The sequence below is a fragment of the Canis lupus genome, chromosome 1 (genome assembly GCF_011100685.1).
Source record: "Canis lupus familiaris isolate Mischka breed German Shepherd chromosome 1, alternate assembly UU_Cfam_GSD_1.0, whole genome shotgun sequence".
Taxonomy (NCBI): Eukaryota; Metazoa; Chordata; class Mammalia; order Carnivora; family Canidae; genus Canis; species Canis lupus.
The window spans coordinates 116,931,185-116,943,767 of NC_049222.1; the positions used below are offsets into that span (position 1 = coordinate 116,931,185).

The 12,583-nt window shown below is 35.3% G+C and overlaps 1 protein-coding gene across 6 annotated transcripts in view; it reads right to left on the bottom strand.

Annotated features, from left to right (window-relative positions):
• Window positions 1–6,753: 6,753 nt before the first annotated feature.
• ZNF566 (zinc finger protein 566) overlaps window positions 6,754–12,583 on the bottom strand; it is a 29,479-nt gene continuing 23,649 nt past the window's right edge. For 5 of the 6 annotated variants that reach the window (XM_038529189.1, XM_038529190.1, XM_038529192.1 and 2 more), the window contains exon 5: window positions 6,754–8,818. In XM_038529189.1, coding sequence (XP_038385117.1) covers window positions 7,794–8,818 — 1,025 coding nt within the window. In that variant the 3' untranslated portion in view covers window positions 6,754–7,793. Of the gene's footprint in view, window positions 8,819–9,086; window positions 9,142–12,583 lie in introns of all 6 variants that reach the window. The other variant, XM_038529193.1, reaches the window with a different exon arrangement.

Below are 12,583 nucleotides of genomic sequence, written 5' to 3' on the forward strand. Positions count from 1 at the left end.
GAAGATGGTAAAACTACATCATGTTGACAATAAACAAGAATGTTCATTGTAATTGTACTACTAGCACACAACGGAAACTTTAAGACAACATGTATTATTAGAGGTGCCTTGTTTGAGGCTCTTATAATTACCTTGTCTGAAGTAGTTAATTTTTTTCATGTTCTTCTCCCCTTATATTGAAACCATAAACCATAAAAAAAATTTCAGCATACTCTGAAAGGACGATTATAAAGTCAAACCTAAGTATCAAGAACATTACCAAATTTTGAAACTTTGATTAAGAATAATGTAGAGGATAAATGAAGGAATACATTCATCAGTAGACACAGCAGTGATTCCAATAAAATGTAAAGTGAGGGATCCCTGGGTGGCCAGCGGTTTGGTGCCTGCCTTTGGCCCAGGGCGCGATCCTGGGGACCCAGGATCGAGTCCCACGTCGGGCTCCCGGTGCATGGAGCCTGCTTCTCCCTCTGCCTGTGTCTCTGCCTCTCTCTCTCTCTCTCTGTGACTATCATAAATTTAAAAAAAAATGTAAAGTGAGACTATAACTTCGCTATTTGGAGTTTCTCATGACCATGGCAACAGATCAAAGGCTGGGATGATAATAAGGGAGAAATAGATTAGTGTTTGCTGGGCTGGATTGATCCTGGCTCTTGTGGGATGTGAAATTTCCAAATGAAACATGGATAGAATTCAAAGATTTCCTTGGGTCTTATCCCTATCATTTCCAGTTGTAAAAACAAACAAGAAACAGACAAAAAACCCCAAACAAAAAAACCTGAAAGAAAGCTAACCAACAAAGATTCTGATCTTTTATGAAGAAGGTTTGGGTAACTTTACCCATAAAAACTTCGCGGTTTGGTAATTAAAAGGGAATGTGTCACAACTATTATTGATAGAAAGGAAGACTGGAACATCTACCTAATTTATATATAGTTATATATTATTATTACATTTCTTTTTCCCCTTTTATGTAGCTTGTTACAACTTAGACAAAAAGTCATAGAATGTCCACACAGGATTCTGACAGACAGAGTAGGTATAAACATCACCCAACCCAATTTTGATTGAATGAGAAACAGTTCATGAATAAATGAGAAACTTTTTAGATGAGGTTTTAATTTTCAGTTATGGGAAGAATGATGTATATTGGTGGGATGCCATCTTGTGAATATCGGTCACTCATTTGGCTATGCAGTATTTATGTGCTTCTGCTATTACGGTTAATACCCATCTTTAAGAAGCCGAGGTTGATTCTCATTAAACTGAAAATGCATCTGTCTCTTCAGCAGCTAAGGTACAAGAATGGAACCTGGGCTTTGGCACTCAAACGCACCCATATCAGAACAGCAAGGTGACAATACAAAGTAACAAGGATGGGAAATTCCACCTGGGCAATGGGTAACCCCATGTACACAGGTGGCAGTAGCAGAAACATCTAGAGTCTACCACCCATGTTGTTAGTAGTGTAAGCTGGGGATTCGGTCCAGTAGTGGCAGCAGCAGCAGTAGAGACCTCACAAGTTCTGTGTCATCACATGCAGCCTTGTTTTGGGCTCTGCATCTTTGTTCCTTAGCATACTAAGATTTTCTATGAACAACTCAGTATTCTTTGAATTTCTTATCTACTCAAATTTTAAAAAGATAGAACATTGACTGTAACCAATATGTTTCCATTAAAATGGGAAATAAAACAAAGATGGCTATAGTAGAAATTACTGTGGGTGATAATTAATCATAACTCTTCCTGATTTCTGGACTAATTGAGAAATAGACTATTTTTGTTGGTAATACCTTATTGAAAAAGGCAGCTTCAATCTGGAGTTAAAATGTATAACTTAATACTTCACTTAAACTCTAGAAATTGGGAGACATAACAAGCAGAGGAATGGGCCTGCAGAGTAGGTATAGAGAATCATAGCCTGCCCCAAGGAACATGAGAAATTCAGTCACATAAAGGGAGGTGATTTATATATTTTAACACATTTCACCAAAGAAATAAATCATTTCTCTTACAACACACAAATAAGAGATGAAAACAGAAAACAGAAATTATCCTGAAAATCCAACCCTTCAGTCTGTTAAAATGCAGGAATTATGGTTTAAAAAAAAAAAGTCTTGCCACTGTTCTCATGTCTACAACATAAAAAAAAAAGTGAAATAGGTATAAATACTGTGAGATAGATATAACTTTATCCACAGATTATAAAGATCAAAAGAGTCTATCATAATCAATACCCTAATAAAAGATACTAAGTTTTCAAATATTACTAGCATATCTTAAGTATTATGAAGCACTATATCATACAGATATCAGAAAGATGAAAAGTTGTCAAAAACATTTGAAACATGTGTATTAATATTCACTGAAGTTCAATTCAATGTGAATTCATTTTTAAGTAATATTTAAATCGAATAAAATTCAAAATATAATCCCAGAGGCACCTGGGTAGCTCAGTTGGGTAGATGTCTGCCTTAGGCTTGGCTCGTGATCCCAGGGTCCTGGATGGAGCCCCACACCACGATCCCGGCTCAGCAGGGAGTCTGCCTCTCCCTCTCCACCTCCCTCTCTCCCTCTCCTCATGTTCTCTCTCACACTTTCTCTCTCTCCCTCAAATGGATGGACAGAATCTTAAAAAAAAAAAAAAAAAAGCAATCCCAAATCATTTTTCATTGGAACTGGGTAAAATAATTAATTTTAATAAAGAAGCATTTGTCTTTATTTTCAAGTAAAAATTATGTTAAGAATATACAAATCTCGGGCAGCCCGGGTGGCTCAGTAGTTTAGCGCTGCCTTCAGCCCAGGGCGTGATCCTGGAGACCGGGGATCGAGTCCCATGTCAGGCTCCCTGCATGGAGCCTGCTTCTCCCTCTCCCTGTGTCTCTGCCTCTCTCTCTCTCCTCTCTGTGTTTCTCATGAGTAAATAAAATCTTAAAAAAAAGAATATACATATCTCTATTTCCAAGTAATAAGTTACTAAAGAAAGTTTAAGTCACAGATTGCTGGAAAACAGAGTACAGAAATAGATCTGAGAAATGAGCATTTAATATATAATAAAAGTATTTTAATCTAGTAGGAGAAAGAGGAATAGTTCAATAGTTGTTTCTGGCATAATTGGGTTTATTTCTGAATGGAAATAGAGCTGACGTCCTATATTATTACACCATATATAATGATGAATTCCAGGTGTATTGTTAAAATCTGTGTGGGTGTATACACACCCACATATATGAAAAACTGCACTCTATTCCTTTATCCTCTTCCCTCTGAAAGTTTCTATAAGCAATACCATCCTACGAAACAGAAAATATTGGAAACTAATTTTATAGAAATGAAATAGACAAGAATATAAAATAAGAATGTTTATTGAAGCACTAGTTTTAAATGGAAGAGAGGAAATAGTCTGAAATATCACAGTGGAGGAATAGTTGATTAGGTATTGATAGAAGCACACTTGGGTATGAAATATAATGTAACCATTTAAAAAACTAAATCATTATTTACTGACTAGGGAAATTCAAAGTGTAGTTGAATTTAAAAAACACATTACAAAGGGTATCATCGATTTTTTAGATAAATACTAAAAGTGTTAATATTTAAGCATAAAGAACCATATGGAGGATATACGTAAGGTTCAAACATTACTCAGAAGGAAATGGACAGGCTAAGAGAGTGAGGAATAACGAAAGACTGATTTTTTTATTGGTATTGCTTCATTGCTTTGGGTGCAAATGCATTACCTCTAATTTTTGATGAGGAACTCAATGACTTAAAACTGGGTCATAAAAGAATATAAAATTTTATTTAGCAGTCCTCATTTTGATAGTAATGGAAAATATGTGAAATACCTGTTTTTACTAATACCTGTTTTTACTAATTCTCCCATTTGCAGACATTTTGCTCACTTCCACTTTTTTAAAAAATTAATTTATTTTATAGACAGAGAGCACCCACATGAAAGTAGGGGGTGGAGGAAGGGCAAAGGGAGAGAGAGAATCCCAGGTAGATTCTGTGCTGATTGTGGAGCTGGCTGCAGGGCTTGATCTCACAACCCTGAGATCATAACCTGAGCTGAAATCAAGAGTTAGACGCTCATCTGCCTGAGCCATCATGCACCCGACTCCACTTTTTAAAAATTGATCATAAAATACTTCACAGGCATATGCCTGTAACAAATAACTCAATGTTTTGTTTTTTTAACCCTCTAACATAGGATCTAAGAAAAAGGAAGTGGGGAGTGAGGGTTGGAGGAATGGAAGGACAGACCCGTAAATACGGATATAGGAGATTTTCCTTCCAAGACTGGTATCCATCCAATGCAGGAATTTGGTTGCTAAGCATGAAAACTGAGGCATAGAAAAGATCTATTTCAAAACTAATCTAACCTAAACAAAGCTAAGATGTGGGACCTTTTCTTAACTTCAGAATGCTTAATCTAGGAGTTATGACAGAGTTGAGTAGTTGCAAACTACTAAAATATAGTATGGCTCACAGGGCTAAAATATTTACTACCTGGCCCTTAATGGGAAGTCTGCTAACCTTTCATCTAGAACACAATACATAATGCCAGGAACATATTTGGTGCTAGTTCAAAATTGTGATGGTCGGGTTAGTTTTCCTCTTCACAGGTTAACTATTTTTGAAAATTTCAGTGTGTATATAGCTCAACAATGGGATATGCAAGATACAAAATATAACGAATTTTTAATCTTAGTATGATGTTTAGAATAAAGAATTCTAAAATATTGGGGCTAGATCAAGTCCTTAAAAAAATCCTTACACTTGGGAGCTTAGTTACTTCATCTCTGGAAATATCTTAATCTAAACCCATTCACAACTAAGAAATTCTAACAAAATAAATTATTTTGTGTTGTACCATTCATTTGCAACCCTAAATTTGCTTGGGACCAAGGAATTTGCACTATTAAAAACTCCTCCGATGGAGCACCTGGTTAGGCAGTTGGTCAGGCATCTGCCTTTGGCTCTGGTCATGATCCAAAGGCCCTGGGATCCAGTCCCAAATTGGGCTCCCTGCTTGTGCTCTCAAATAAATATAGTCTTTTTAAAAATAAAAAAATAAAACCTCTTCCTGCAAGCCTTCTCACATTCACTGCTTTAGTCTCCAGGGCAAAAGTAAGTCACAGGCTGTTTGTACAGTTGACATATCTCCTTTGGTCTTCAGGGGGTCTTTAAAAATCTGAGCTACCATTTAATAATCAAGAGCTGGGCAGCTTGGGTGGCTCAGCGGTTTAGCGCCACCTTCAGCCCAGGGCCTGATCCTGGAGACCAGGGATCGAGTCCCAGGTCAGGCTACCTGCATGGAGCCTGCTTCTCCGTCTGCCTGTGTCTCTGCACCCCCCCCCCCCCGCCCCGTGTCTCTCATAAATGAATACATAAAATCTTAAAAAAAAAAAAAAAAAAAAGCTATCACACACACAAAATCTGGTTTCTCCCTCCAAAATCAGAAGAGCTGGCAAAATGGGGCCTTCATTTCCTTACATCAGTTATCTGGAACAGGGCACTGGGTATTCACTTAGGTACTGGCTCAACCAGTTTCATTTCTATTATTTTTTTTTCATTTCTATTATTAATAGTACCTACAGTTTGCTAGTTTCTTCAGTATGCTTGCATATATCTTCATGGATGATATTAAAAAATAGCTTCCCTTTTTGGGTGTCCTAAGATTGTTCTAACATCAAGTTATATTTGAGTATGTTATGAGATGTCTAACTGTATAACAAATAGTTCCTTAAACAATAATGTTTTAGGAGCACCCAGGTGGCTCAGTCAGTTAAGTGTCCAACTCTAGTTTTCAGCTTGGGTCATGGTCTCAGGGTTGTGATGGAGTCCCAGTTGAGTTTGAGCTGGGTATGGAGCCTGTTTGAGATGTTCTCTCTAAAACAAAACAAAACAGAAAAAAACAAATACTTGATAATGTTTTGCTTTAAAAATAAATTTGGTTTGGTGCTTTGTCAGTAGTAATGTTATTGTATTACACTAAATTTCTCATTTTCTGTGTTTTTATAAGTCTTTTTAGAGTTCTTTGAGTCAATACTGTAATTTTTATGTTTCTAAAAATGATTTTTAGGTTTTCAAATCTACCAGGAAGCAGCATTGTATTTAACATTTTATTTTTAAAAAGTATTTATTTATTCATGAGAGACACAGAAAGAGGCAGACATAGGCAGAGGGAGATGCAGGCTCCTCATGAGGATCATGCCCTGAGTCGAAGGCAGATGCTCAACCACTGAGCCAACCAGGTGTCTTTAAATTTTTTTTAAAGATTTTATTTTCCAGTAATCTCTACACCCAACTTGGAGCTCAAACTCAAACTTGATATAGAGTTCCATACTCCACTAATTAAGCCAGCAATGCACCCCTAACATTTTAAATCAGTAACTATATGGTTTCATTGCATATCCATTTTTAAAACATAATTCTATTTGTCTTTCCACACTTTTTCATCAGTGTCACAATGTTTGTCTATATTGTTTGTTTTGATATTAGGTATTATATTATATAGTAAAAAGGATGCCAGTCTGAGTAAAGTCTTTCCCACACATGCCATACATTACTATCCCCACTAACACCTAGGATTATTTCACGTTCCGTAGGAAATAAGTGATAATGGAAAATTTTCTGAATTCATTACTGAGTGTGTGTGTCTTTCTTCAATTACATGTCCTGCTTGGTGTTCAGCAAGTTCTGCAGAAACTGTTGTTTTTCAACAAATACTAATAACAAGGAGTAAAATAAGGACCAACATTCACTGAGTATTTATTATATGACAGGCACAATTCTAAGCACTTTATGTATCTTAATTTGATCCTCACACAAAATTTTGAGGTAGGTATTATAATTATCCCCATTTTATAATTTCTACTGAGACAAATATGTATAAAAACACAGAAAAATGCTCAGGAAGGATAAATACTAAACAGATAATGACTATCCTTCAAAAAGGGAAATGGATACAAGGATGGTAGTCAAAGGGTATGTTTGCCTTTTTTTGCAATGTTTAAATCTTTTAAAAGGAAAATATGTTCATGCATTATTTCTGCAATTAAAATACATGATACAAAGATATGCTTAGGGAGAATTTCCATTAGGGCACTGTGTATAATGGCAAAAACTCTGGGAAACTACAATGTCTATCAATAAGATTTTGATAAAATGATATCACAGCAACATAAGGAAATACCAGGAAGCTATGAAAGGATCTCTAGTTACTGTGTGGAACGTTGTTATCAATGTTTTTACAAGAAAGCCTAAGTTTTGTAAATAACAAAAATAAGCCATCTTTGAATAAAGAAGTCACTTCTTTCAGATATTAAAAGTGTTTTACAGAACGTGATGTAAAGAGATGGTCTTTACAGTCACATAAACTTAAGATGGGTTAAAACATTAAAAATATAGCAACTATATACAAATTAGGGGAAATGAAAATTAGGTTATTTCAGCATGAATCCTGAGGTTTAAAATAAGGTTAAAAAGGTGTCAAAAGTGCTGTGACTTTCAGTATTTGCTAGCTTGTATTATCTGATGTCAAAAGAAAAATACGTTTTTATTAATGGGCTTCTAAAATATATTCTACTTGTAGGGTGTTTCTCCTACATGATTTTTCCCAGGCTGAATAAGCTGGAGTCAACAAATAAGATGTTCCTACATTATTCTATTTAAAGGGATTATTATCAAGATAAATTCCCTAATGTTGAATAGTTTTTTTTTTATGTTGAATAGTTTTGAGCTGTAATTAAAAGCCTTCCCCCAGATCTCATATATTCTATGGTTTATCACCAGTACAAATTTTGATGTTGAATAAGTTGTGAGCCATAATTAAAGGTCTTTCCACATTCTCTGTATTCATAGGGTTTCTCACCAGTATGAATTCTATGATGACTAATAAGTTGTGAACTCTGAGAATAGGCTTTCCCACATATCTTACATTCATAGGGCTTCTCACCAGTATGAATTCTCTGATGTCGAGTAAGGTCTGAACCAGAACGAAAAGCCTTTTCACATTCCTTACATTCATAGGGTTTCTCACCTGTATGTATTCTCTGATGTTTAATAAGTTGTGAACTCTGACTAAAGGCATTGCCACATTCCTTACATTCATAGGGTTTCTCCCCTGTATGAATTCTCTGGTGTTGAGTAAAGTTTGAGCCACTACTAAAAGCCTTCCCACATTCTTTACATTCATAGGGCTTTTCACCAGTGTGAATTCTCTGATGTCGTGTGAAGTTTGAACCACTACTAAAGGCCTTTCCACATTCCTTACATTCATAGGGTTTCTCACCAGTGTGAATTCTGTGATGTCGAGTAAGGTCTGAACCACAAATAAAAGTTTTCCCACATTCCTTACATTCAAAGGGCTTCTTGCCAGTATGAATTTTCTGATGATGACTGAGTCTTGAAGGATGTCTAAAGGCCTTTCCACATTCCTTACATTCATAGGGTTTCTCAATGGTATGAATTATCTGATGTGTATTAATTTGTGAGTCATGTCTAAAGGTTTTCCTATATTCCTTAGTTGTACAGTATTTCTCTTTATTATTAATGATTTGCTGTAAAGTAAAGGATGGATGCTGACTGAAAGTGGACATGCCTTCATGGGTGAATATCAGTTGACTGAAGTGTCCCTCCTGAGAGCCATGTTGTTTCTCAAACTGGCCATTACATTCCCAATCATCTCTGAAACTAGAGCACTGAAGGTCATGTCTTGTAAGTCTTTCCATTATCTCCCACTGCGCTGACTCTATTTCATAAATTTCCTTCTTCAGAAATAATTTCTTGGTCTCACATCTTGATTCCAGGACTGAAAGAAAATATGAAAGTAATCACTCACATTTTTCTTGTTTGGGAAAAATAAAACTTCAGTTAAAATGGGAGAATTAAGCTGAACTTTAAAAAAACAGACAACAAGAGAGTCAGGATGGATTATATAGTAAGATGAGAGCAGTAAGTACGTCATTGGTTTCCAAACATTGCTACTGATCAGAATTACTTAGGGGAGTTTGCTGAACATAAGGATGACTTAGTCTCATCTCCCTTGATACAAAATGACTCTAATCATAAATACTCACAAAAAAATCTCACAGCATATGCACACACACCTATAGGAGCATCCCCCAGCATGAACTGTAAAACAAGGGAAATGATCATACCCAAACAGAGTTATTATCAGGATTAAATGAGTATGTCTAAGAAAAAATTCCAGGGATTGGCAAACTATATGGCCTGCAGCACTGTACCAATTTTTATAAGTAAAGATTTACTGGAACATAGCTACATTTATTTGTTTATGTATTGTGTATAATTGCTTTTATACTATAATGGCAGAAGTGAGTAGTTGTAACAGAGACCACAATGACCACAAACTTAAAATATTTATTATTTGGTCCTTTAGGAAAATGTTGCCAGCCCCTGGTTAGATCTATGTTGTCCATTACAGTAGCCATGAGCATATATGTATATTTAAATTTAACATAATTAAAATTAAATTAAAAAAACAAATTTAATTCCTCAGTGGCACTGTCCACATTTCCAGTGTTCAATAGCCAATTGTGGCTAGTGACTACCATTTTGGAAATGACAAACATAGGACATTTCCATTATCACTGAAAGTTCTATTGGACAGTACTGGTCTAGATTTTGTAAATGGAGGCCCAGCGTCTCTTTAACAAATGATAAAGAAATAGAGGGTAGCAATCCAGATGGGAAAATGAATGAATCTAGTATGAGTGGTAGATAGTGAGGATTCTTTTGTGACTAAATATGGAATATATCTGGGGTTTGATGAAAATACTTTTTGGCTTGGAATTCTGTGATGCTGATCTTAGAAGAGAAGAGGACTTAACAAGCACATAAGCACTATGACAGTGATGAAGAACTGATAGGAAGGGCATTTGTAGGCTTAAAGAGAAAGAAGAGAATATAAAGGCAGTGTTTTGTACTGAAAACTCAGAATTACCAGATTCAGTCAATTTTGAACTCACACTCAAGTTAATTATAAGCTTTGTTTTCTTGGCCAAAGTAGTTCATTTTCCTAAGTTCTCAATTCTCTGTTTATACAATAGAAGTAGTAACACTTATTATAAGGATTATAAAGAATATATAAAAAGTATTTGGCATAAAGTAAGTGCTTAGTATTTTAGAGATAGTTCAAAAGAATTTCTACACAAAAATGAGGCTACTAGGCAAGTGAAGTGCTTTTTTTGTTTGTTTGTTTTGTTTTGTTTTTGCAAGTGAAGTGTTTTGAAGACCACACTATGGTGGGTAAGCATCAAACCAAAAAAGTGAAATTCTAATACCATCTTTTCTCTCATATAATTAGTCAGCAAATACTGCCTAATATTGGTTCTAAATATATCTTGAAACTCTTCCTATCTTAAATACAATATCTAATACATCTCTTGAACTATCAGGGCAACCTCTTTCTTTCCCTAGGTTCCCTGCTTCAGGTTTGCAATCCGGAATCCATCCCTTATGATGTTTCTCTTACAATAAAAGCCAATCTGCTGAACATGGTCTACAAAGCTCTGAATGATCTAGTTGCTGCCTGCCTCTTCCAACAAATCTCAAGCTATGCTCCCTTTTGGTTACTAAGCTCTATCCACACTGCCCTATTTTGCAGTTCTTCAAATGCTCCCAGGTTTTAATTCCTCTTCAGGTCTTCTCAGAAATTTTTCTTTGTGTCTAGTAGATGGATTTTCCACTCTTGGCCTTGATAACTATTGCCCATTTTCTAAATCTCTAAAGGTCATACTTTTTCAGGCCTTCTCTGATCCCATGACCAGATTATACCCTCTTTGTAATTAATTACACTTTTAGCACTCTCTTCTTTTCCTTATCAGTATCTTCACAATTCATAATTACATATTTATTTGTTCGCTTAATATCATTTTCCCTGAATAGGTGTTAAGGTCTTCGTGTTTACTTCATTTTAAAAGTAAAATGTCTATTGTTTTCATCAACGTGTATCCAACTTTAAGCACAGTATCTGTTACATACTGGAAGATCAACAAATATTTATTAACTGACTCGATTAACAAGTATTTGAATATATAGTCCTTAATAAAAGAAGTCTTAAAAAATTCACACAGTGAATATACACATTTACTATTGTTCCTTCAAGAAGCCCCACTAAAGTGATAGTGACGAGATTAAACGAAAGAAGAAACTCCACAGGGACAAAAAATAGAAGAGGAAAAAGCAGCAACAAAATTTTGGAAACTACAGTAGAAGTAATGGTAATAATGTGTTAACCATGAACACTCTGAAACCTAGGTTGCATATTGGTCCCACTGCACAATTCAGTTATTTCCAAAAATTGCAATCAACAGGTACCTTTGAAAGCAGGGTATATGAGGGGCTGCAAAAAGGAAGATCAATTGAAAATCTTTAAGAAACAGACAGACCTCAGGTTCTCAAACCTACCCCATAGAGCAGGCTGATTCCCCAGCTGATATCCTCAGCAAACTGTCAGAATCTGGCAGCCAAGCTCATTTTATTGATTCCCAGGAAAGAAAGTACAGGATTCCATTCCAGAGAAAACCAGCCCAAGAGAAAAGATCAGATAGGTGATGTCAGTCAAAGAATTCTTCTAGGTAGATCACTCTACAGTGACTACCACCAATAAATCTGCACATCCTTGGATACAAATAAGCTCAGATCAGCTTTTTACTACCACAGTTTTATATGAGCAGAAAACCTTGAATAACTAGCAATTTCAGGAAAATCTTAACATGAGAGATTAAAATGAACAATCTTAAACATGAGATTAAAATGAACAAAGGGAAAAACTCAGGAAAGAGAGACAATGGAGAAAAAATTTAAAATTCAGAAGAATGCTTCTAAAATATATAATCTCATAAAAGAATAATGTCAGAAAAAATATTCAGAGAAAAACATCCTTTACAAAAATTAATGAGGGACATGAGTGGCTCAGTGGTTAAGCATCTGCCTTTGGCTCAGGTCCTGATCCTGGGGTCCTGGGATTGAGTCCCACATCAAGTTCCCCACAGGGAGCGTTCTTCTCCCTCTGCCTATGTCTCTGCCTCTCTCTGTCTCTCATGAGTAAATAAATAAAATCTTTTAAAAATTAAAAGAATGATAATTAGAACTTACTAAAATCTCACAGAAAGTACAACAAAAAATATAAAAATAGAAAAAATTCTAGAGCTAAGACAAGAAATTCAAGATCTGAATTATAAGCGTTTAATCGTTCAAAAAATTTAATGAGCCCATACTATGTGTCAGACATGGTGCCAGGCACTGGAAAGAAAAACTGAACATTCAAAGTTAAAAATACAGAGAACAGAGAAGATAATGGGGAATAAATAATCAAGAAAATAATACAAGAAATTTCAGATATTTTGTTTCCAGAATGAAATGTCTCAGTGTCCAGACAAATGAAAGAATAAAAATCAACATCATAATACCTCAACTTGAAATATTAGACATTATAAATAAAGAATAAATTCTAAAAGCTTCCAAAGAGATTAAATAGATCACAGAAAAGAATTAAGAACCTGAATGTGTTTTGGATTTCTCAACAACACTAGATGCTAGATTTTAAAAA